This window comes from Tetrao urogallus, assembly GCF_951394365.1.
Source record: "Tetrao urogallus genome assembly, chromosome: 9".
Classification (NCBI taxonomy): domain Eukaryota; kingdom Metazoa; phylum Chordata; class Aves; order Galliformes; family Phasianidae; genus Tetrao; species Tetrao urogallus.
The window spans coordinates 21472791-21496799 of NC_136822.1; the positions used below are offsets into that span (position 1 = coordinate 21472791).

General features: G+C 44.1%; 1 protein-coding gene across 1 annotated transcript in view; it reads left to right on the forward strand.

Moving 5' to 3' along the window:
- The window catches only part of PPM1L (protein phosphatase, Mg2+/Mn2+ dependent 1L), a gene marked incomplete at both ends in the record, with an annotated part of 79688 nt that overhangs the window by 39438 nt on the left and 16241 nt on the right, over positions 1-24009 (forward strand). The window contains one exon of the mRNA XM_079539799.1: positions 21636-21806. Coding sequence (XP_079395925.1) covers positions 21636-21806 — 171 coding nt within the window. The remainder of the gene's footprint in view (positions 1-21635; positions 21807-24009) is intronic.

Below are 24009 nucleotides of genomic sequence, written 5' to 3' on the forward strand. Positions count from 1 at the left end.
GTGTTCCATCTCTCTCCAGATTTCGATCATCTGACTCAGAGCATGACTTCCAAGAACTCACGATTAAATAACTGTTTCATTTAGGCAAGTCTGGACTTCTAATAAATTGGAAATCCTTTTTCTGCAGTCACATCATTAAATTTTAACTTTCCCAGGCTTTTTCTAGAAGGGCTTTAAGCAGGATTTTTCTTTTGCTGGGCAAAATTACGTTTCTCTGTAGCTGCTGTGGGTTGTGGTGTATTTAAGAATGATGTTACATGGATTAACCTCTAAACTTTCTAGTCTTAAAAATACCTCAAAACCCCAAATATGAAGCAGACAGATTTTTTTGGCTGTTTTATAGCTGCACGTTGGGCATAATGTACTTCATTTGTCATCTTCTGTAATTATTTTTCTAACGCTGCATCTACCACAGAGACAATGTGTGAATTTCAATAAGCTGTGAAAGCTGTTCATGAAGGGAATAACAATTTGGATGTGTGGAGGTAGTTACTTGCATTCATCTATTTTTAAACAGAAGCTTCCTTTTCCTTTTTATTTTTGTCCTTTATTATTAATGATGTTGTAATTTTCCCCAAAACATTGCTGTGTTGTATGTGAGCTCTGCAGACAGCAGTACAGCAAGAGCAATTTCTTTCAATTAGGTTGAATTAGCTAAAATGGGTTAAAGCACCAAGGAAGCAACCGGGGCTGCAAACCTGAGCTAAAAGCCAGAGTCATTCTGCTCTCACGCAGCGCGACTGAAAGAGAACCAAAGGCTTTTCCAGCACAGAGAACTGCGAGTAAAGTAAGAGCCTGCTTGCTAGCAGATACTGGTAGGGCTTCAGTCTCTGAGTTCTGCCCTTTTGGGGTAATTTTCTGGTGTGTCTGCTGTTTGATAATCTCCCATTCAGCGTGCTGTTACTACACGGGTTACTTTTGCAGCTTTTTGCTGTAAAACTTAGGAAACAGCCTCTACCCGAGATCTTCTGATAATTGCTTATAGCTTATTCTGTTCTGTCTGCAACCAAAAGGACTTGGTGGCTTTTGCACAGCAATAAAGGCAGTTGCAGAAGGCCAAGGTTCTGTGCTCGCCAGCTAGTTCTTTCCTCTCCAGTTTCAGCCTCCTCCTTGTGTTGCTGATTGAAAGACCACGCTGTGCAGAGCTCTGTTCCTCACAGTGCAGATCTGGCTGTGCCTTAATGTCCCAGTGCTGCTGCTGAGCTCTGGCTCATGCGTTGCCTTGCAGTTGTCATCGGCGGTTACTGCCGCCAGGCAAGGAAACCAGCGGTGCCTCCGCCTGTTCTTTGACTTAGTGACCTTTGGAACTGCACCCAATGGCTTATAAATTCTATCCTTTGATCTGATTTTTTTCCTTTTGCTTTTTCTTTCCTAGTGTGGTACCTTATTTTTCAGCTGCCAGCAGCTGTTTGAAGTGTAGCCATGTCCCTTCCCCTGAAATCCTTCCAGTCAGTGAGATGACTGTATCTCAACACCTGCTGATCTTCTCCTATATCTATATACACACTTGCATACTCTGTATCTCAGGTGCCTGGTTCTTTATTTAGGACAAATGCAACAATTCTCGTATTAGCACAGGCCTACTGAGTATCACCTTTTTGATGGGCTCTGCTGTTCTTGTCCTCCTGGCAGCCAGGCAATGCTCGCAGCCATAAGCCTGGTGACTGCACTGCATGCTCCCACGTGTTCCGTGCAGGTGCCCTGTGCAGCTCATGTCTGGGGCGCTCTCTACCCCCTCCTAGTCCTTTCCCACTGGATTCTGTGAAAGAAAGCTCTGATTTCTTCTTATGCTGCCTGCTGTGTGAGGAACATTTTGCCAATCTCACGTGGCTAAGCTGCATTCCTCGCTTTCAGGGCTGTTGGCATTTTTGCTTTTCTGCTCCTTCACATTACCTTCCAAATCCTTTATGCTGCATTGAAAAGAGAATGAGGATAACTTGTATTGCTCTTCTCTTCATCTGATGACCTGATTTCCGTTCATGTTGTTTTTGTCTCATGCTGTGTATTATTGGATATTGTCAGGGTGTGACGCAGAAATGCAATTAAGAAATTATACACTAAATATAAGCAAACTGTTTTCTGCACATACTCAATAGATTAGCATCTTGAAAAAGTACCAGGCTGCACTCCAGTGTCTCAGTCCAGGCCTTCTTGGCCAAAATGAACACTGGCAGCAATGATGAGAAGTTTGCAGTGTTATAAATGTGTTGATGTTTGAATACAGAAATGTGAAGACTTCCTGAGAACTGGCAAGTCCCTTCCCAGTGTGTGTTATTGTTATTAGAGGGAAGTCTTCATTAAGGGAAATTTGAGTTCCGTGTCAGGGGAAATGAAGCTGAGAAGAATGCTGCTTATTGCTCACAGAGATGTTGTAATATGAGGAGCCGTAATGATAACGTGGACTTTATTATCATGGAGCTTTCAGCAGTTGCATCGTAAGAAAAGATAATGATGAAATTATTAATGCAGAATGAAATTAGCACAGATTCAATATTTGCAACTGCTATCTTAAAGAAAGAGTGAAATGCTTAAAGTTCTTTTGGAGAGAAATGAAATGGGGGATTTTTGAAGAATAAGCAAACAAAAACAGACTTACTTATCTGCTGCCTGGCAGCCTGAGATGTCCTACATCCACAGGGAAGGCCAGGCGGAGTGGGAGAAGGGCAGGGGGAGGGAGAGAAGGGAGTGGGGTTTATGCAACTGATTACTGTTTAAAATGTGAAGCAGTTTTCTGTGAGGTGTGCAGATTTAGAATTCAGTATGCACACATTTTTCCTACATTTTTGGCAGCCGATCAGTGCATTGAGATATGTGAGGCTACAGCCATGAGCCTGAACTGGTGCTGTGGGTCAGCCCAACGGGCTCGTGCAGCAGGCCTGCTGCTGTCGCCTTGCTGCCCTCACTGTATTCTGCTGCAACTGCAGTCAGCTCAGCTCAATGGTGGCTCTGTCAATTTCTGTAGTGATGTAGCTGTTTCTGGTGTGAAGCTGATAACAGGTGGGTAGCATCACAGCTTACAACAGCAAGCCACATTTTGTCCTGTTCACCTGATTTCTCACTTCTTACACGGCTTCAGCCATCCTATCTACTAAAGGTGCTCCTGATAAGCTTAACCTGAGCTAAGTGAATTTGCGTGAGCAGGAGATGCTTGTCCCTGCCAACTCTGCCTGCGTCTGCTGCCCTCGCCTGCACCTGGGTGTGTGATCCTGCAGCTCTGCAGGATTTGGATTAGCTGCGCATCGGCTCGCTCGCAGACTAAAAGTCTCATGTCGGTTTTTCATTTGCCCCGGTTGGTTTTCAGCCAGATCAGCAAGCTGATCCCTGTGCTGAGCCCCGACTGGGCTGGATGTGATGTAAGTGACACGGGAACACGTGCCTGGTGTGGGCCAGAGCAATGCTGTCCCTTCTGATGACAACCAGCTGTTAAATTGGGCACGTCTTGGATCTGCATGGAAAAAAAGCCGCAGGGCAGGGAACAGCTTTCCCAGGACATGATGTCCTATTGCTCAGTAAATGTGGCAAATGCTGCGGTAATCGGCTCCTGCCTTCTCACCCCACTTCTCCCAGACCACATGCAGGTTGTCCTTGGGTTCACAGTCAATTGGTGTTCTTACTTTTCCTGTCTTGTATCAATGGCATGTGGTTTTCAGTCTAAGTAGTGCTGTGTTCCATCAACGGCTTCTCAAGACAGGAAGACCATGGATGTTGGTGAGACTGAAACCCTACCGAGGGTGCGTTTGGGGCCAGGAAGGTTTTCCTCGGTCAACTGTTGAATGCTCTTCCAGCTTCTACTCTGGCAGCTGCCCTGAAAACATGTGTTTTGAACATCATGCACTGCTGGTTGTTCCAGGACGCAGTAAATCCATTTTCAGACACAAAATGTACAAACATCCTGTTCATTTCTGCGTTAAGCTCCATTCCCAAGGCAAGTCTCTTAAGATCATGCTAAGAGGGGTACATCAAAGGGAAACCTTGTAAAATTTTTCCCCTCGTCTAAAATAAACCTATGAACAAAGCCCTGGATAGGATGTTGGTTCTAAGAGTGTTTTGTGTTGCTTCCTTGTTGACAGTGAATCTGTAACTTCAGGGATTTTTTATATCTATTTATAAAGTATTTTCCATTCCACAATTTAAATGCAGAAGGTTTTATTCTGTTTTGTGAACGATCCTTAAGGCAGAGTGATGAGCTGCCTTCTCTTCCTGCACCTCTATAGCTAGCTGCAGCAGCTTGCATACATGCAGTTAAGAAACAATTAATTAAATTACTACAGTATTCTTTGTAATGTCATTCCACCCAAAATGTGACTCTTTAAATGCTTTGCTCAGAAGCTATGTCTAAATTACCCCCAATTTAACTTCAGCTGGTTTATTTTGTTACACGCAGTGCGATGAGGTTGGTTCCACTTTGCTGAGCTCAGAACAAGTCAGATATTTTGTTCTGTTCCCACCGTTTCTTTGCAGGCGGCCGTGATCAGCATTCCTGCAGTTACAAGAGGTTTTGTGATTGCGCCCATTTCTACCAGGAAATGTTGGTGCCAGTGGTGCAGCTGCACTCCTGTTCTGCCTGCCTGCAGCCCTGCGGTCCCCAGGGGAGGCAGACCAGCAGGGCAGCTTCCAGCTTGCTCGCACCACGCCGTGCTGCGATGCCAGGGAGCGTTTTGGTGCGCCGTGATGTTCCACTCCTAAATCCAGGCTGATTCTTTGAAGTTTTCACTGGAAATAATCAAGGGAAGCTTTCGTTCACCTTCTTCATGTGGTGTTTTATTAAAAATTAAAAAAAGCCAAATCTGACGCATGTGTTTATGTTAAACACCTTTAATGAAAAGAACAGTCACAGAGAGCCGACCGCTGAAGATGTGACTGACCCTGAATTCCCTGTCACATTTCTACCTCAAGTCATCTTGTAGATGAATATTTCATCACGCAGGTGGGGTTGCATGGAAATTAATTTATTAGGTCCCTTTCAAAGTTGAGGTGTTGGTCCTTTTAAAAAGAAACAATCTGCCTGTTATTTTGGCATTGCTTGGGAAGAACAGAGCGTGGGTTTCTCCTGTAATCGATTTCATTACAGGAAGTTTGTGATGTTAAAGCAGGGAGAGGCATTACTCGAATGACTGAGTTTCTAACTTGGTTTTTAAGGGAAAGCAGGAGTGTTTCTTGAACACCTAATTATGGAAGTATTTTACCAGTATTCTTGCTTCACACAATCTATTTTCTTTCACGTAATGCCTGAGATCTGTCAGAGTGCCTAGGCTATGCTGAAAGGTAGAGACCATCATTCTTAAAGGCTTAAGGAGTTTGAGGAGAATTAAGCTAGATGCTCTAGAGAAGTCTGCCGAAGAACAGGGAGCTGGGGAGTAAAAAAAGTGGGAAAGCTGTGCAAAGAGGCCAAGGGCAACAGCATGGCAATGAGGAACAAAAATAGCAGGATAAAGATCACAGCACTACAAAGAAATGGCCTGTAGCTCCTCATGTATATGCAAAACTTGAATGTGACCAAAACAACCTTCGTGGAAGAGAATTCCAAGATATTCACTTACAGGCTCTCCAGACACGTCGGTGTGGTTGTTGGTGATGAAGAATTTCCTTGTGAAACAGCTCTTTATCCAGTGGAATAAAATCAAGCTGAATTTTGTTTTGTTCCTTTATGTTCTTAATTGTTAGGATTGAAGATTTCCTGTTGCTTTATGGCAACGTAACTCATCAATGATGTCACATTCAGGCAGTTTAATCTGTAGTTCTTTAAAAATGTAACCTATCTTAATTGCATCTAATGACAACATTCACTACAAAATGCTCCATTTGAATTCTTTTATCCCTTTTAGTTTCTTTCCTATTTCACAGATGGAGTTTAAAGCTTCGGAAAACATTAAAAAAAAAAACAAAACAAAGCAACATTTTAAGTGTTGGGAAATGTCCAGCATTTCTTGTGGTTACCTGGGCTTTGCTCTCATAGGTTTGATTTATCAGTTCATTAAAATGCTGGTTTTGAAATAATTGCATCTGGCTGTAAGGAAAGGGGGCTTATGGACATCAGAAATGGTGAAGGTCAGAAGCAGCTCTGATTTAAGTTTTCTTGGGCTTTCTGTTTACATGCCTTGTTCTGACATTTTGGAGAGCATCTTTTAGTTCATCTGATTAATTTGCTCTCAAATTCATGCATTTTCATTCTAGAATATCTTGGTTTTTGCATGTAAGTATCTGCAGCTCTTTAAGGTGAGTCTCATTCTTAATGTTTATTTTGCAGGAGATTAAAAATAGCCAAGATTTAATCAAAAGGCCAAGCAAGGCAACCTCATCTGGTCTGAACTCCTGAGCTGGCTCACAATGAGGGATGTGTTGGCTCTGGGCTTGGGAGCTTGCTGCCTTCAGCTGCAGGTTTCTTTCCAAGTGAAGCCCCGCTCGGTGCTCCCATCAGTGCTCATCTCCAGCTGGTGAGGTGCTCTCAGAGGACTGGGCACCAGCAGACTCCGGGTTCTCTCAGTGACCTGATACTAAAAGCTGGGGATTAGCTGCAGTAGTTCCAGAAACAAGCGGCGCTCCTGTTTATAAGCTGTGATTTGCTTTCTCCTTGGGGCAATGAGTTGTGTGAAGCGTGAGCTCTGGGTTGCTCTTTGCGTGCTCATCTGACCGCAAGGTGGCATAGCGATCTGTGCTGAGTGTTGAGGAGCGCAGCGTGGCAGTGCTTGGGCACTTAAACGTTGCGCTCTGATTCACCAAGGGTTGTTCTGGCTTCTCTACCCAAACTGCCTTCCACGTTGTCTCTGACATTTCTCCTTTCTGTCACAAGCTTTTTGGAGGCTGGGCCTCCCTTCTGATTCCTCCTCTCACCCAAAGCAGTCTCATTTCCCTTTGGCTGCACCACACCATCCCCACCTGCTGCCTCTCAAAGTGGTTTCTCTGTTATTGCCAGGTTTTACCTCCAGTGCTTCCTGTTGGCATTTCACTTTTCTCTATTTAGCTCAGTTTCACATCCACAACATTCTCAGATCTGGTTTGATCCCTTTTTGCTCACTGTTGGCACACGTATTCCAGTCTTGCTCAGAGCACTGTGATTCTTTCAGATGTTGCTTTTACCTCCATGTCTCTGCCCCAGTGTCAGTCAGCAAGGAGCAGCCACTTTCTGGAGCACAAAGCACTGACTCCATTTTGGGCTTCCTGCTCAAAATTCTTTGTTCACGTTTTTGTCTTAATCTGTTGAGACGCTCCAAGTAGCATATTTTTCTAATGTTGCTTTTCTGCTTTGGTTTCACCACGGTTCATCCCATCAGTATGTGCTTCTGCTCAGAACAAGGCCTTTCTTGCCACTGCCCCGTAACCTTGTTGTCCTACCCTACCAGAAGGAGCACGTTTCCTAGATGGGTTTAAAACAGGCTGCAGTTTTCTGCTGTGCTGAGAAGGCTCAAATGCAGTTCAGCCATCGAGTGCAAGAGGCAGAGCCAAGGCAAATGTTGCCTGCATGAGAATGCTGGCGTTCTGCCTTCTGGGGAAGACGAGCATTTCTGGGAGAGGATGAAGAGCTGTTCTGACACCGTGTTGTCTTGCAGCACTGTGTGAATATCCCTAGGTAAATGCTGAAGCTGTCTGACTTCTATTTTAGTTTAGCTCTAGAGAGTCAAGGGAGATTGGCAAGTCGTCAGCGTGAAGCTTACAGCCAGTTTAGTGTTTGAGTGAGACTCTTTACCTTGGACAAGCATTATGAAATGCTCATGGAAAATAACAGGTGGGATGGGAGTAACTCTGTGAAAAGGATCCAGATGGAATAATTAGCAGCAGGGAAAAAAGAGAGTGCCGTTCAAGCAGGCCAAGATCTCAAGCAGGAAATCCTGCCAGCGGTGTAACGTTGCTGACAGCCCTAGGGATGGATGGAGTGCCTGGAGACGTGCTGGTGGGCATCTCAGCCCCTGCTGCCTTCACTCAGAGACACCCCAGCCTTCCCACTTGGCTGCTGTGTTAGGCTCTGTTTTCTTTCACATCACCTTCGTGTTTTGAAATCTTACCTTGAAATACATCTGCTTGTTCGTGCCTCCCAGCAAATCTGCTTCCGCTGTGCAATCTGCATTGGTTTCCTTGACATCAACTGTATCAGATATGGTGCAAGCTTGGGTGAAGGTTGTGAGTATGAGGAACGTGTTGGTTTAATACCAGTGTTGTTTAGGAGAAGAAGCTGCTTATTTCAGAAGGAGGGAGAGGCATGGCAGCATGGAATTGCACTGCAGGACCAGGCAGCGCTCACAGCACCCAGCACGTGCTCTGGTCCCAGGCCCGGCTCTGTTTGCAGAGCCCATGGGTACGTAGGTGCCACACTCAGAGCTGTTGTGTCATCCTTGGGCTTGTGGCACGGCAAAAAGCAGAGTGGAGAATGGTTCGTGTGCTGCAGAGTGCAGGGTGTAAAGAGGGGTAGAAGGAAACCGGGGAGAGCTCCGTGTTGGGCAGGAAATGCTGAAGTTAGGGACGGCACCAGCTTTAAAATCAGAGCATCATAGCTTGCTGGGAGGCCTTGGCAAGGAGATTGAGTGCCTGAGAGTGTGGGATAAAAACAATGTAGTAACTACAGAAACTTATAAATCAAACCCTGCAGAAGAAAGATTTGCTACCAGCCCTTTTTGCTGAGAAAATAATCTTGATCTCCCCAACTTCCAACTCCGTGCCTCAGAGGCTGGCAGCTCGCTGAATCAGAAACATGGGTAATTTATTCACAAGAGGCAGGTACTGCATGGGGCTGTGAAAGGGAAGGCTGTAAGATAAGCCACTTGTTAGCTTGTTAATCTGCTTCACAGGGAACTGCCACATTATACTTTGCTGTTGCTCTTGATAAAATCAGAGCAATAACATTCTTCTCACGAGATACATTGTGTGCTGGAGGAGTGAAAGGACAGGACCTGCGGGATGATGGATGCTTCGTAGTGTAAAGGATGCACAGCTGTTCCTGGGCGAGTGATGGCAGGATGCACGTAAAGCGCCTTGCAAGAAGACCTCACTGCAAGTGGGCAAGTTGCAAACCTGTTTTTCTTTAGAAACATTGGCTTAGGTTTATTTAATTTCTATTTAAATTCCTGGAAGTTAAAAGGTTGAATGTATTTGGGAAGTCTCCAAAATATTGAGTGCTGCTACAGAAGTTGCCTTGCTATGTAGCGCTGATAAAAGGTGTGGGCTTTTTGTCGTCTCGAGGCTTGCTGTGAAATCTGAAAACTTCAGGCTGTGTCACTTTAATACACAAACATGCTGAGCAACACAAAAGGCTTAAAATCAAAGCTGTGCTCTGTTATCTCTTCAGACCAGGAGCTTTTTCAAGGAGGTTCTAATGCAAGAGCAGAATAACTTCCAGTTGTGTCTTTGAAGTTTTTTTAGTGTGATATCATGGACATTTAATCCGTACTGCGGCTGCTCTTAGAAACAGTGAGAAATTGCAAAGTGAAGCAGGAACCAAGAGGAGCTGTTTGAACGTTTCATCGCTTCGTGACGTATGTCTTGATTTTGGTGTGACAGTAAACCTAGCGATGACTGCAACTTCAAGTCTGATGCTTCCAAAGTGCCTCAGTTTAGGTGCAGATGATGTATGAAGATATAAAAATGAAGATATAAAAACTGCTGCAGCAATGACTACAACACATGCTTTTGTGTAATTCCAAGGCTGAAAGCGTGTGTGTGGTTGGGGCCAATGGAGACCCAGTGTGTGTCCTGCAGAGCCCTCAGATCTCAGCAGCGTGCTTTTCAGTCGCACTTGAAAGTCAGCGTATTGTGAAGTAATTTTTTTTTGGCCGTGTATGTTTGCTTTTTGGGGACTTTTTGTTGTTTTCATTCAGCAGCAGCCTTACTTCTTGCAACTAATGCACAGAAAGGGCTTTGCTCAAACACTGGTTTCAGCAGCACAGGGCTTCAGCAGCAGCTTGTTTGGCTGAGTAATGCCATTGCTCATCCCTTGCCTCATCCCAGTGATGACAACAGCCCCATGTCAGCTTGACCTTCTGCTTTGTCAGTAAGTGCTATTTGCAACCCCTTGTCCTAATGAGCTAGAGAAACAGAATTACTGGGTACTATCATATTTAATTAAATTGTGGTTCAAGAAGCTGCCATTTAAACTGTAACTTTTATTTCCCTGGCTTGGGTTTCATCTTTCCTTTTCCTAACTTCATTCCTCATTACTTACCCTTCTCCCAGTAATGAGCATCATTTGTTCTTTTTTCCTGCATCTGCCTCTTTCCTCTGTATTTTCCCTGTGTGCCCCCAGGCTCTTGGGCTCAGTAAGCCCAGGAGTGCTGATCGCACAGCCAAGAGAACTTCTTGGTTCTTTAGCTGCATGCATCTTTAGAGAGAAGAAATAACAGCATCCAGGCACTTGTGTTTATCTTAATTGGGAGCCTGATTTAGGCCCTTTTTTCTCTCAAGGATGCTCCTTTCAGGGTTTGTGTAGTGAAATGGCACTACGAGATGAACATGCGTTGGGAACCTTATTTATAGATTGCAATTGGCTGCTCTTCTATTTAATGGAGCTCTGTCTCTGAGCTGATGTCATTTAATTATGTCTTTTGTGTAACTGCTCCCTATTCATTCTTTCCATTCTGGAAGGTTTGTGTCTTCATACTGAAGAGGGCATTTTAATTTTCATGAACTTGGTGAGTCCACAACTTGAGAGACAAAGCTGCAAAGAAAACAGAAGAACCCCAAAGTTGGAGAGGCCTTCTGTAGCAGCATGGATTGGGCGGAGGGGCTGCTAAAGCCATTCCTTTTCTCGCCAGTTACTGATCTACCAAAAATTTATCTGATTTCTCCTCTGTTTAGGAAGAGGGGCTGCAGGTCAATCTCTTTGTCAGTAAGGAGGTGGAGGCACAACTGTGCATCCTTGTTGGAATGCCTGAGCTGGCTTGCTCTGGCTAGACATTGTTTTCCATTAACAGCTCCATAATAAAGTCCTACACTCAAATGTTACTTTTCCATTGGTGCATTTAGGAACACAGTACTCTTCTTAAGGGTGTGTTGTGCCATGATCTTGTGTTTCAACTCCTTACCACCCACATGAAGGGCAAAAGCAATCCTTCTCCTGGCAGCCTGTTACACCAGCACACACAGAGGGCAGACAAAAGTCCCTTCTATTCTGGAATGGTGTTGGATTAGTTTTACACAAACTGTGAATGCAGCACTTTCCTAGCTAGCTCCGTGCTCATTATTTGCAACACGGGTCAATACAGTGGCCTTTTCAGATCTGAAGTGAGGAGAGAACCTAAGCAAAAGAACCATAATTGCATTTAAACAGAGCTCATTGAGTCTCAAAGTCATTATCTTCACAAATTTCAATTTCCATATACATGGCTAAAGGAAAATGTCATCAGGTGCCCGTGGTAAATCGTTTAAAGAAGACATGGGCACATTTTCCCCCTTAACTGTTTGTGTGCACTGTTTGTCAGGGCTTTTGAAAAGGCAGTGGGACACAGTGAGTGGGGCTGGAACCAATTGTGCTTTTGTCATCTATTCATTAATCTCCCGGGCTCCTCTGAGCAAATGGTGCAGCACAACGCAGCCACAGAGCTTGGATTAACCCTTCAAATGCATTTGTTTCACAATGAAGTCATTTATCTTGATTCCTGTCTCTTTCTCCTTGCAGCATTGGATGTAGCATGGGGTTAATTATACATGTGGTTCTTAATATAGAATTTTCAGAAGGCCACTCAGAGAAGAAATGGAGACCTAAATGAAAGCCTGAGAATTGCTTCCAGCATTAGGCTGTGTAGCAAAAGCTCTACCAGGGCAGGACTGGTGTTGTGTTGTGGAAAGGAGCAGTGGGAGCCTTGCAGGTACTCCGGCTTTGGGGGAAAACGCAGCCAAGGTGGCGGCCAGTGCCCGCTGTGTGGCTGATCCTGTGCTTCAGAACCCTTCTCCTACTCTTTTAGACTACATGAAAAGCAATCTTTACAAAGTTGTTCTTACCAGACCAACGGTCAGAAAGTGTAATGCAGGGTTTGCACATAACTTCTGCTGCAGCCGGGACCCCGAGGAGCGCCTTACAGACGGGCGTCTGCGCACCTGCCTTTCCGTGTGAGAGCCTTTAAGTACAGAGCAGCTCCACGTGAGCCATCCGACACCCTGCCGCAGCTACACCGACTGGGCAGCGCTGGAGCGAGCCCCGGTCCCAGCCAGCGTCCCTCTGAGCGCATTTCACGCTGCGCAGCCAGGAGGCAGGCGGCAGAGAGGACTCGAGCAGCTGCGGCTCGGTTCTGCGCTGGCTATGGCTAGAAATGCACGCTGTGCTGCACACAACGGATCTGTGCGCTCGCCTCTCCGTGCTGCACCTGGCAGCACGCCTTGCTCTTTCCTAGGGGAGCCCGGCAGTGTGGGCTCCGTGTGAGCTGCAACTGGGTTGTACCCTGCTTGGGGGTCTGAGGTACTGCCAAGCTGAAGGTACTTGAGGAGAGGAGTCCCAGACGTGACTTCTACAGTGGGAAAAGCAGCATTTTGTTCCTTAATTTCATTCTGTAGTTCAATTGAATTGTTTAGACTACTTTTTTTTTTTTTTTTTTGTAAGAATCTCCAATAGATAATAAATTTCAGACCAGATGGTTGGATTTTGGTAAAATGATAAGCAAGTAAAAATAGAATCTTCTCAGTCTCCTGCGTAATGAACTAATTCTGAGAGTGTCTCAGCCCAGGCTGAATCTTTCTAATTCCTTTGATGATTTCTGCTTGGCAGAAAGTGATGTCTTTAAATCAGGAGAGACCATTTAGACTGAAATATTCCACTACGCTCACTCTCCCTTTGCTTGGAGAGGGAGAACGACGTCAAAGAAAGAAGCGAGCTTCTTGCTATTTAATGTGTCTAAAAGGCTATAAATACACTTTTCACTAAATGCACGTAACAGAACGGAAGGCTTTTGGTAAAAACCTGATTCTTGTAAACCTTCTTATATCCTACTGCCATTTGCAAAAGCATCTGCACAGAAATACCTGTAAGGCATTTAAATAGCTGTACTGATGCAAGCTTACAGTCCCCAAGCTTTAATGATCATTTTCTCAGGGGCTGCACAAAGTTGCATTCGTTCTGCAGAACTGGTGGGGTTTTTTTCCTTCTTTGTTGAACTTGATGAGCTCAGTACAACAATATGTGCAGTATTTTTCTGTACAAAGTAACATTTGCTGCCCAGCTTGCTTATGAGCAGTTCAATACTCTTGTAAAGCTAGTTGTCTTAATGATATTTCAACCATTATTTTCAGTGTTATCTCTCTGCTTCTGCTGCTTCTGGTTCTTACACCAACATAAAAAAAAATTGATCCGCTTAGATTTGATTGTAGTAATACAAGAAAATGTTTCAGTTTCTCCTTGCTGGATGAAATTCTTTCTGGCAGGCCTTCAGCAAATGCAGTGTCGACGTTTCTACTTGGTAATCACTTCCGACCTTCTGACCACGACTTGCAGTTTGGGACCCAGATTTTGCTGCAGTATGAAAAGATGGTGGACAAGTATTTTCATGCACTTTCAAACCTTTTCCTTTTTTTCAATTGTTTCCTAATTCAATATTTGGTTACTCCTCAGTCAGTACTGATAACCATTATCATTAGATTTGGGTCAAACCTTGACATTCGTACTTCATTTTTAATAATTATTCAAGCATTCTTTCTTTGTTCCATTAGCTAAATGCTGCCTGTTGGTAAGTACGGATATCAGTGATGTCTCTTCCGGCCAAGTGGACGTGGAAGTCGTTTGTCTTTTTGAAATACATCATCTCTGCAATAAGCTTCAGTTTCTTATTAGTTAAAACTACCCGGAGTATTATAAAATTACAGCTTTGTCTGTGGTAATTTTCACTTTAATTTACCTACTAATCTTAATTCTTCTCCTAAAAAGAACATGAATAATAATTGGCTTCCCAGCACAATTAGGATTCAGAATTTGTATCCATGCATGTGCAATTTAAGTGCTAATGCATTTGCTTTTATTAGGGTAGTAACTTTGCTTGTTCTCATTATTCTTAATGTATTTACTGAAGCTTTTTTCTTTTTTTTTGTGCACATGTGCAGTTGTCTGAAGACCCGGAATAAACGAATAAACCTGGGTGGAGCATCACCCTCCTGAGCTACCAGGAAGGTTTCACAGTGTGTGGAAGGGGCTGAGGCTGGAGGCAGCCGTATGTTTCTGGTAGCTGGGTAGAATTTCTGTAGTTTGGTTTGTGCCCGTTGTCTCTGGGCCATTCACTGCGCACAGCTGAGAGGAATTTGGCTGCACCATTTGTGTTTGTGCACACAGATAAGGCCTCCCTGAATTTGTTGTCTTTGGGCAAAACCACCCCAGTTTTGCTGAACTCTGTGAGATTTGTGTGGGCCCATTCTCCAGCATGTCTGGTCCCCCCAAGAGCAGCACATCCACCAGGAGCAGCCTCTGCCCTCAGTCTGTATCTCTGTTCATTAAGGAGTGGATGTCATTTCCTTGGGGGTAGAATTCCTCTCCATGGTGATATCTCACTGTGTTCATTGATAATAACTGTAATGATTGCTAACCAAAACATGCAGGAAGGACATGTATTCTCATTTGATGTATTTGCTGCTTTGAATACTTTCAAATCAACACAGTGTACATTAAAGGGATTAAATTCAGGTTACATGATAGGCTTGGTGGCAATTTTGAGCAGACATGTTGAGTAGGTATATTCATAAGGAAACCCTCCTGGCTCTTGTATGATTGGGGTGTAATAATTGTATCAAAGATTGGGAAAGTGATAAATAATGAAGGTTAATTGAAAATCCAGAGTAATTGGATACATTTGCTTGGTGAAAGCACGCACAGAGCACGCCTTTCAGTACAGTAGGTTGTGAGGCTGTAGAGCTAATACAGCAGAAGGCTGAGGAGTGCTTGCACCGAGGATGAGATCTCATGGCAATGGAGAGCAAGAAACGTTCTGCACGGGGGTAGGGAAGGGGTGGTTTGGTATTGCACTGCAGCACTGCAGTCCCAGGTCCCAGCACCACCAAGGGCAGAGCTGGAGAACTGCAGCTAACAGAGGGGATCAGGAGTGCTCGAAAAGATCGGTTAGCCTGCACAGTAACTTGACAACTAACAATGTGCCATTCAATGAGCTCCATCTATTTAGGTTATCAATGAGAAGATAATGGGGTGATTTGATCAATTTGCATGCATTTGCATGAGAAAAGGGAAGGTAGGTGAGCAGACATTTTACTTGATTCAGTGTTGGAAAGTCATAGATAATAGCAGATTCAGACTGGAAATAATGTGAACATTTTCTTTGGTATGTGAAATTATCCTCTAACTGTAAGGATAATTAACTTCCAAGGGCAATAGGAGATTCTCTGTCTCTGTTTCAGAGTAGGAAATTTTTCTAAATGGCTTATTCAAGCAGTGAGAAGGAAGCTGTATGGTCCTCCTGCTTCAAGATGTCAGACAAGATAATCATAATGCTCCCTCTTGATTTGATAGAATTAATCTTTCAATTAGACGTCCAGGTTCCGAAGCAGCCCTTGTAGCTCTGCCAATTACAGCATCATCTCTGACAGGTCAGTCTCTGCACTCAGTTCCTTTCCTTGTCTGTAGGATGAGTGACTGCTTGACTCTATCATATGCAGCACTTTGGGGTAATTCCAATTAATTAAAAATTATTTATTCAAAAATGAATTATTCAAGTATTTTGCTGTCCCTTCCCTAAGCAGAACATGGAAAATGGTGGTTTTGCCTTTACTCTCACCTCTTCTCATCCATGTCCTACAATAACGAGCCCCATGCAGGCACTCAAGTACGTGCTCGACGTAAGGGAATGCGTTCTTATGTGACTGATGGAGGGGGGAGTGGGAGGCAGAGCACAGCGTGTGATTTTTACATCACAAATTTTGTTGACTTACTTGCTTCTCATCCAGGACGTTTAAATAAGTCTATTTAAGAAGTGAGTGACGAGAGCTGTCTTAGGGAAGAAACTTAAATACATAATGTAAAGCCATAAATCATCATCATTTATCATTTCATGTATCAAATCATACATGTTTGTATCCCTTCTGTTTGGTGATACGGCTGCTTGGAGGGCTGGCAGCCATAAATCACATGTAGGCTGTGTCAAAGGAGATCAAGCTCTCTGTGCTCAAAGCACAAAATCAGAGGAAGCTCCACAACAGATGGCCTTTGCTTTCCGTTTCATGGGCACCGGTTCTCACTGGGCAATTCATTATTTTCTACAGTTGAAGCAGCTGTGGATTACTGTAATTATAGATTAAATATATCTCTGACAATCCGGTGTGAATACTAATTTGAACTTTATACATCTCCTTGGAATCAGGTTAATTTTCTCATGATTATACAGCCTCTGATTGACTAAAGATGTTTGTGAGGCTAATATTTCTCCTGCTACGGAAATGAATTGTGCATGGATTGCAAAATACCAGTGGTGTTCTTAGGGCTGTTGAAACTCCTCAGAGAGAATGCCTGAGTCCTGCAAGCGTTTCTGACATCATGCTTTTGCTACCAGCCTTGGTTAAACCCTGGACTTGGCTTTCCTAGGACGCTTACTGATCAATAGCAAGTTATTGGCTCAAATAGTCATTTTGGAGGAAACAAAATAAAAGACACTTTTTTAATAGATATACTGGGCTAAGCGTACCAGAAGCTTGCTGGTGGGAAAATACTGCTAATGAGTTTCTTTTGACTTGTTTGTTCTTTAAATAGTTCCTTGCTGTAGAGGGCAAAATGTTCATCCCAGTGCCATTTGTAGACCTTGCTTTATCCTCTTGAGAGTAGATTATGTTTTGCAGTCATGGTTTCCTTCTGAATAACTATTAATAGACTCACGTCCTTTGTCCAGGGGGTTTGGCATAGCAAAATTCTACTGACTTCAGGGCAGTTATTTGTGGCTCCTGCTGAGGAAGGAGTGGCATCGGCCTGAGCGAAGCTCTCGTCAAGGCAGGGATCCAAAGAGTGCTGCGTAACCATTCCTGTGTGCAGTCAGCACCCAACGGAGCACCGAGGCGACAAGAAACACCTCCTAAAGGTTTAGGGCTGTGCCCCCTAACTGCAGTGAAGTGGGAATAAATGTGCTGGAGCACAGCATGAGGGGTGTGCTGGTGGAACTGCCCTGTTGGCCTTGGCTGTTGTGTGTTGGAGGGCAGGGTGTGCACGTAGATTGACTTCAGGCATTGTTTCTTTATCCCAGCAATCCGAGTTTATATATATAAACATTTATTCCAAATATATTTTTGTAGTGTACTTTTTTGAAATAAACAGGAAACTGCTACCAAAAAATCACTAATGGACTGGAATTCATTTCTTGTCCACAACCTCGTCTTACTGTAAGATATCTGGCAAGTTAAGGGCACTGTTCTTTGTGTAATGAGTTGTGGCATGGTGGATTTTTAGGTTTTGTTTATCAGTTTATTTTGTTTTAAGATATTAGCTCAGAAACATGTGTAGCAAAGTATCCTTGCTAAGGAATTCCAGTCTAAAATACGGAATGTGAAATCTCAAGTGGGATCATCGCATATTTCCAGCAGTACTTCTGGTGGAGTCCTTGAGTTGCTCCCCAGTCTGCACTGATGGGAACTGAGTTACTGCATCCCTGCATGCCCTGGGAGAAGCACTTTGCTGGCTGTGCCTTACGGTTCTTGCTGCTTTCTCCTAATAGAGATCATTTGATCTTTTATTCCGCTTTTAGGCACCGAAGTTAAACTGCCTACTCTGTTATCCCACTTCCCTTCCTTTATCCTATTTTAAAAGTAGCCCCTGCGTTTGCTCTTTCCAAATAGTGCCCTCTGTGAATTTTCAAAGGCAGAAGTTGTTAAAGAAATTGTTTCAGTCAGTCACCTACAGCTGAGCTAATTTCATCTCGCCCAGCCGGCTGGAAAACCCTGATCTGTACAAACACTTCCTAACATAATCTTTCCATATTTTGTCTTAGGATTTTGGTTACCTTCCTCTGATATAAATTGCCACTTGAATGCACAAAAGGAAAGGCAGTCATACTGTAGCCAAAATGAGACTGCAAACACTTCAGCTTTTATGGCATCATCTGTCAAAAGCTTTTCTACTCTGTTGAGCTGTAGACCAACATTTGCCTGTCTTTTTCTTATTACAAATGGACTTGCAGAAACTTTTCTTGCCACCTTGGCTAGCTTTAAGTCATTTTTTACTCCAGTCTCCACTTGTTTCCATCCTCATTATTACATTCTGACCGTGCGTGTGCTTCCTTCTCAGAGTCCTTCCCTCAGCTGAACCAGGAGGTGAGCAAGGTGCCCCTTTTCCATAATGGCAGCTCTGCCCTTGCCCAGCAGCTCCTGACGTGTTGTCTCTGAAGCGTGTAGCAGTGACCCTGTGACCCTCAGCAGTGACAAGAAGAGGCAGAAAGATGTGACAGAAGAATCTTGATCTTGTTTGTGATCCTTCAATGTAGATGCTATGCCAGCAGTACGCTCCCTAACATGGATCTGTATTTTCCTGTGATCCCTGGATGCTTGTAGCAGCAAGGCAAACAGGACAAATTGTCCCAGGAGTATAAAGGTCACACATCTTTGGTTTCCCTCCAGTCCTGTAAATCACTGCAGCCAACGAGGAGCTCAGGTCTCAGGCAAGGAAGTCCTCATCTTCCATTCTTTACACTGGAGATCTGTGTTGTGGCTGACAGCTGTTCCATCTCCTTAGCTTCTCCACCTGCTGTATGTGCACTTGTGCTCATCTTCCCACCCTGTTGTCTGTAGCACTCCTTGCCATAGGGCCATGGACCTGCTTAGCACTTGGTCTCTCCATCATCACATTTGATGCTGGAGAACTCTGGTCTCCTCCTCTGTGCCCATGGGGTGCCAGTGGATGCAGATCCTCTGGCTGCATGTCCCCAGTAGTTGTTTGGCCACCAACACAGCTTTGTGGGACACACAGGGCAGCTGCTCATCCACTGAGGACATATTTCGGGCGGCAGGAATGCACGGATCATGAGTTTGTTTTTTGTTTGTCATGAATTTTACAGGTTGAGCATCCTGCAGAATGCAAGTAAAACAGGGGCCGACTTGAGAAGTGTGTTGAGCCGAGGCTGAGACTTTCTCTTACAGAGATGGCTCTTTCTCACACACCAAACATTCAGCTCCTTTTGTGTAAGGAGACTTCTTGCTCGGGCTGCCATTTGACTCCTGAAGTGGCTTCACAAAGAAGTTGTTAATTAACCTGTGTAGACCTTTACTTCTCCACATATAAGGGAGCTCCCAGAAGGAGATGATTCAGAAAGTAGAGCAAAGGGTGGCACTTGGCATAACTAAAGAAAAAAGAAAGAAAATGCTTGGAATAAGTATTTCTCATTGATTACAAACGTTGGCAAAATTGGGAGTTACTGAAGGGCGATGGGTGCTTTGGAGGTCCAGAATGAGACACAGTGAGGGATTTCAGCATTTCCTGATGTGATTTACATGCAGCGTCATGGAGAAAAAACTGACTTTTTGTGAATAAGCTCGGCAAGTCTTCTACAACATTAATGATGCTGTGACTCTATGATTCTTGAGTTATTTCACTGTAGGTAGGTGCATAAGATAATAGATATAGAAGATAATAGATTTTGTAGAACGAAATGCCTTAAAGGCAATCGATATAAAAGGCGAGGAGTTCATATCCATTTTGTCATTACTTTACAGCTCAGTATCTAGCTGTGGCATGGAAGGCAGACATCTCAAAATCTATTGAGAATTCTTTTCAGATCCCTATTCAGATCGGTCTCAGCGCCATGTGCTTGCTGTCCTTCGAGGCTGGAGGCTGGGCCAGCTACCTGCAGCCCTGGGCTCCAGGCTGGTTGCATCCTGCTTGGCAGAGTAACACTTCAGCAGGAAAATAATTGCTGCACATATGTTTGGAAATGTCTGGCCATTGTGCACATGTATCTCTTCTGGGTCAGGAGTGCTGCTGGGAATGACTTCCAACACTCAGTGCAACGGCATCCCCTGAAGCATGGCAGGAGGAGCTGTAGGCACGTGAGCATCTCAGGAGAAGGCGCTTGGGCAGCGTTTCTCTGGATTTGGGGGGTTTGGATGTCGGTGATGAAGGCGGCCCTGTGCTGCGGGTGCCTCGCTGGGGCCGCCTCCTCACAGCCGGTGCCTTCGGTCCTGGTTGTGTTCCCATCTGCTCCCGTCCATCTGTCTCTGGGCTTTGTGAGGTCTCTGGGTCAGAAGTGATAGCGTTTACAGCCGCTGGTGTGCTTGCTCAGATGGCGCAGGAAAATGAATGTGTATAAACCTCTCCTTCCTGCTCTTCAGAATTGCTGCGGTGGGAGAGCACAGAAATGCCCCCTGCGGGGTGAAGCCTCTTCTCAAAGCAAACGTTAAATATAAATGCCTGAATGTGGACTAAATAATTAGAGTACAGTGTGTCTTTTGGCCTTCCCTTGGAAGGAAACAGCTATTAAACTGTAACATTAAATATGTTGTACTCGTGTGGACAGTTTGTTTGGTTTTTGTAGAATAATTTCATTCGCCTCACGTGGCTTAGCCTGCAGATGAACTGAATGCAACTTCTGTGATATTTTAAGGTTGTGACTTAATCAGCAATCGACTTTGGCAAACTAAATATAGACCCAGGAGAGCACGCTGCTGAGCAGGGCTGAGCTGTGGTCAGTGCCAGGCCTGAAGCAATGTCGTGTTTGTGGTTTTCTCAGAGAGCTGCTGGTGCCTCATGCTGCTCAGAGCAGCAATGCTGGCAGGTGGGCACCTGTCCAGAGGCAGCTGCTCTTCTCATTTACAGCCCTGTTTTCTGCACGTTGCTCTGTAACACTGATACAACCATGCCACCTTGTGTTAATTTCTGTTTTCTTATGGTCTCAATTTTGTGTCTTTGTGACCAATCAAGAATTTGCTGTGGATGTGTAATACATCTGCAGTCTTCCTGTCCAAGCCTGGTTATGTAACAACAGCAGGTGAAGGGATTCCATTCACTCACTCGATACTTCAAAAATTCTTTTCAAACTTTGTTTATGATGAAGAAATGTAGGTATTGTGTTATGTTCCTATTCAGGCATGGTTGCATGGTTAACTGCTTCTGGACTGCCGTAACCTTCCTGCTGAAGGAAAATTATTTTATTTGTATAATGCATTTTCACTGCTGTTTTTAAACGTTACTTTGAGTGGGAAACATTACATGATTATCCTGTATTGAACAGAAAGGTAGCCAGAGGTCATCAGCTGAGATGTAACAAGCTAGCAGAGCTGCACTGAATGACAGAGCACGTGGTGAGGGCTGGGAAGGCTGAGCATCGAAGCCTAAATCCCATTCATGCCTCAGTGCTCCACGGCAACCCCAGGGAATGTAGGAGACCAAGATTATACCTCTTGAGCTACTCTGTGTCTCTCAGTTTGCTGTTTATGGACAATCAGAACAGCACATTGTAAGGAGAAGCCATGACTTGTGCATCCTGCTGGACGGTAGGACTGCGCTTTCGCTCAGAGGAATTTGTTCTGCTGTATCCCTGCATCCATGGGAGTTCTGGGCACATGGTAATTTTGGCAGAGAAATGACCTGTCGATCTTAGCACTATGGAGTTGGTAGTATTAAGAGTATTCTTTGTATGGATTGTTAAATTTGATAGTGCTTTAACTGAAAGCAATACTACTAATGATGCTATGAACATCCATGAAGCTCTTCAAAAGAAGTGCTAATTAAACCTTTGTTTCTTTTCTACAGTCAGCAGCAGAGTATGTGAAGTCCCGCCTGCCCGAAGTCCTGAAACAACATCTTCAGGACTATGAGAGGGACAAGGAGAACAGTGTGATGTCCTATCAGACCATCCTGGAACAGCAGATTTTATCAATTGATCGAGAAATGCTGGAAAAATTGACTGTATCCTATGATGAAGCAGGTATGTCTTTACTTCTTTCTGAGTCACGTGCTACTGAAAGCAAGTTGCTCACCTCCAGTCTTTGGAGGGATCGTGAAGCCTGTTAAAATGTTTTTGTCAAATGGATGCCGTGCACATTGCTGGATCCTTCTTCACAACTAACTTGTTTCTCAGCTCGCTTGGACCACGTGGTCTGGGTGGGCACTGAGTCTGATTTTTAAATGTGTCGTGATGGATGTGGATAGACAAAAACAGATAACTGGTAAAATGTCAGAGGCATTTTATTAGCGCAGTTACAGGGCTCTGATGAGCCCTGCTGTGTCGTGACGGTCTGGATTCCGGAGGGTTTGTAATTATAGCTAATACTTTTTACTAGTGTTTAGTTTGAAAGTAGTTAGAAGTGTCCTAGCTTTCGGATCCTTCAGCTTTGGGATCAGTTGTCCTGATGCCAGGTCTCCTTTATGATTTCAGAGGAAAAGGAACAGATCCTTTGGATGGTGTTTGTTGATCTTCCAAAATAGCCTCCCATATCTGCTATACACATCATCAGCCTTAGCCCAGCTCTGGAAAAGCAAGCATTGACAAGCTTGTACTGTTTTGTTGTGTCACTTTGTGCTTTCAATGCAGTGCTGAGAAATACTCTGAGCACTTGGATACTCAGCCTCCTGCTCAGACTCCTGCTCACTATCAATGTCTTTGATCTCAAATGCTCCAGCAACTTAAAATGCCATGTGCAGTGCCTGTTCTGCGTACTTGCAGGGCTGTGAGCTTTAGTGACTGGAAGCAATTACAATGCTCTGTTAATTCATCAGCTCCTTTCACACTCAGCCAGTAAATGCACCTCATTCTCTTAAACTGCTTTGATCTTAGAAGCTCTGAGCAACTTGCAGTGCCTTTGCAGACTGCACATGTCATGTGCTTAAGGAGCTGTGCGTCATAGGAGTTCTTGAAGGACTGCACAGTTAAACAGGGGCTCAGGGTTTATTTTTCATCACGTATCTCCAGTTTTTAATGATGCTTAAAAAATAAGCTTTTTAAAGTTGTCACCTTCTGTTGCTTCTGCTTATATTTTAACGAGGATTTACCAGTCCAATGAACAGTGTAGATCCTTTGCTGTCATGCTGATTTGGTCACTTCATCTCTCCAGTCATTTTGATTGATTGAAGTTTGTTAGGAAGGAAGAAGACAGTGGAGAAAATTACCAACCTCTGTCAGGAGAAAAAGATAGCATTTTCCTGTATTGAAAACTGCACGTTTGTACAGGGAAAATAAAGACTAAACTGCTCCAAACACACACTTGGAGATTGATGTCATACAATAAAGCAATCATGCAGAAATGCGAAGCTGTGTAAATAAGCGTTATAGTAAAGTCTCAGCAATCAAAACTGAGAGAGGATGCAACTCGCTGTAAATTAAAAGCCAGAACTTGAGGCTGCTAATCAGCTAGAGATACCTCTAGAGGTTAAAGCACCAAGGTGGTGGTGGCTCGTAAGCCTGATCATCTCGCTTGTTCACTAAAAACATGTAACTGGTGCTACCTGCTCCTGAAGGAAGATCTGACTGTGATCTGAGCGCAGAGAATCTGCTGCTCGAGCCACTGCAGCAGATGTTTGTGATTCCAAGCTCTGCAGTATTCAGACTGTTCAGTCTCAGACCAGTTGTGCTGGTGATGTATTTTAGTAATGTTTTGCCATATCAAAGTCAGTTTAATGAGAAGATGAAGCTGCTGGCTTCATCTTCCACAAAAAGTGGAAAGCAGTCTTTAAAATCAAAATAGTGAAATACCTGTGATTGTTGTGTGGGACAAACACAGTTCTGTCTGACAGAAGCTGATGTGAGCCATCAACAAAACCCATCCTGGGCTCCAGGCAGTGTTGCTGGCCGGGATGCTTGCCTTGGCACCCAGAGCCCTGGTTGGGTTTTGCTTCAGCCATCTCCAAACTGGTTCTGAAGTCCTCTCTTCTCAGGAGAGCATTTTTCCCCTTCTTTTCTTCCATCAGTGAGTTCTTTCAAGGAAAATTGGTGCATATTGTACTTAAATGCTGTACTTATAGGTGCGCTACAGAGAAAAGCACTTGTCAAAATGGATCTAAGCTAATTTTTCTGGTTAGGTATCTTAACTCCATCATTTTGTAGGCTGCAAATGCTTTGTGTGTGTGTGTGTGTGTATGTATGTGTGTGTGTGTGTGTGGAATTCTGCTACATCCATCTGCTGGATTAAAAC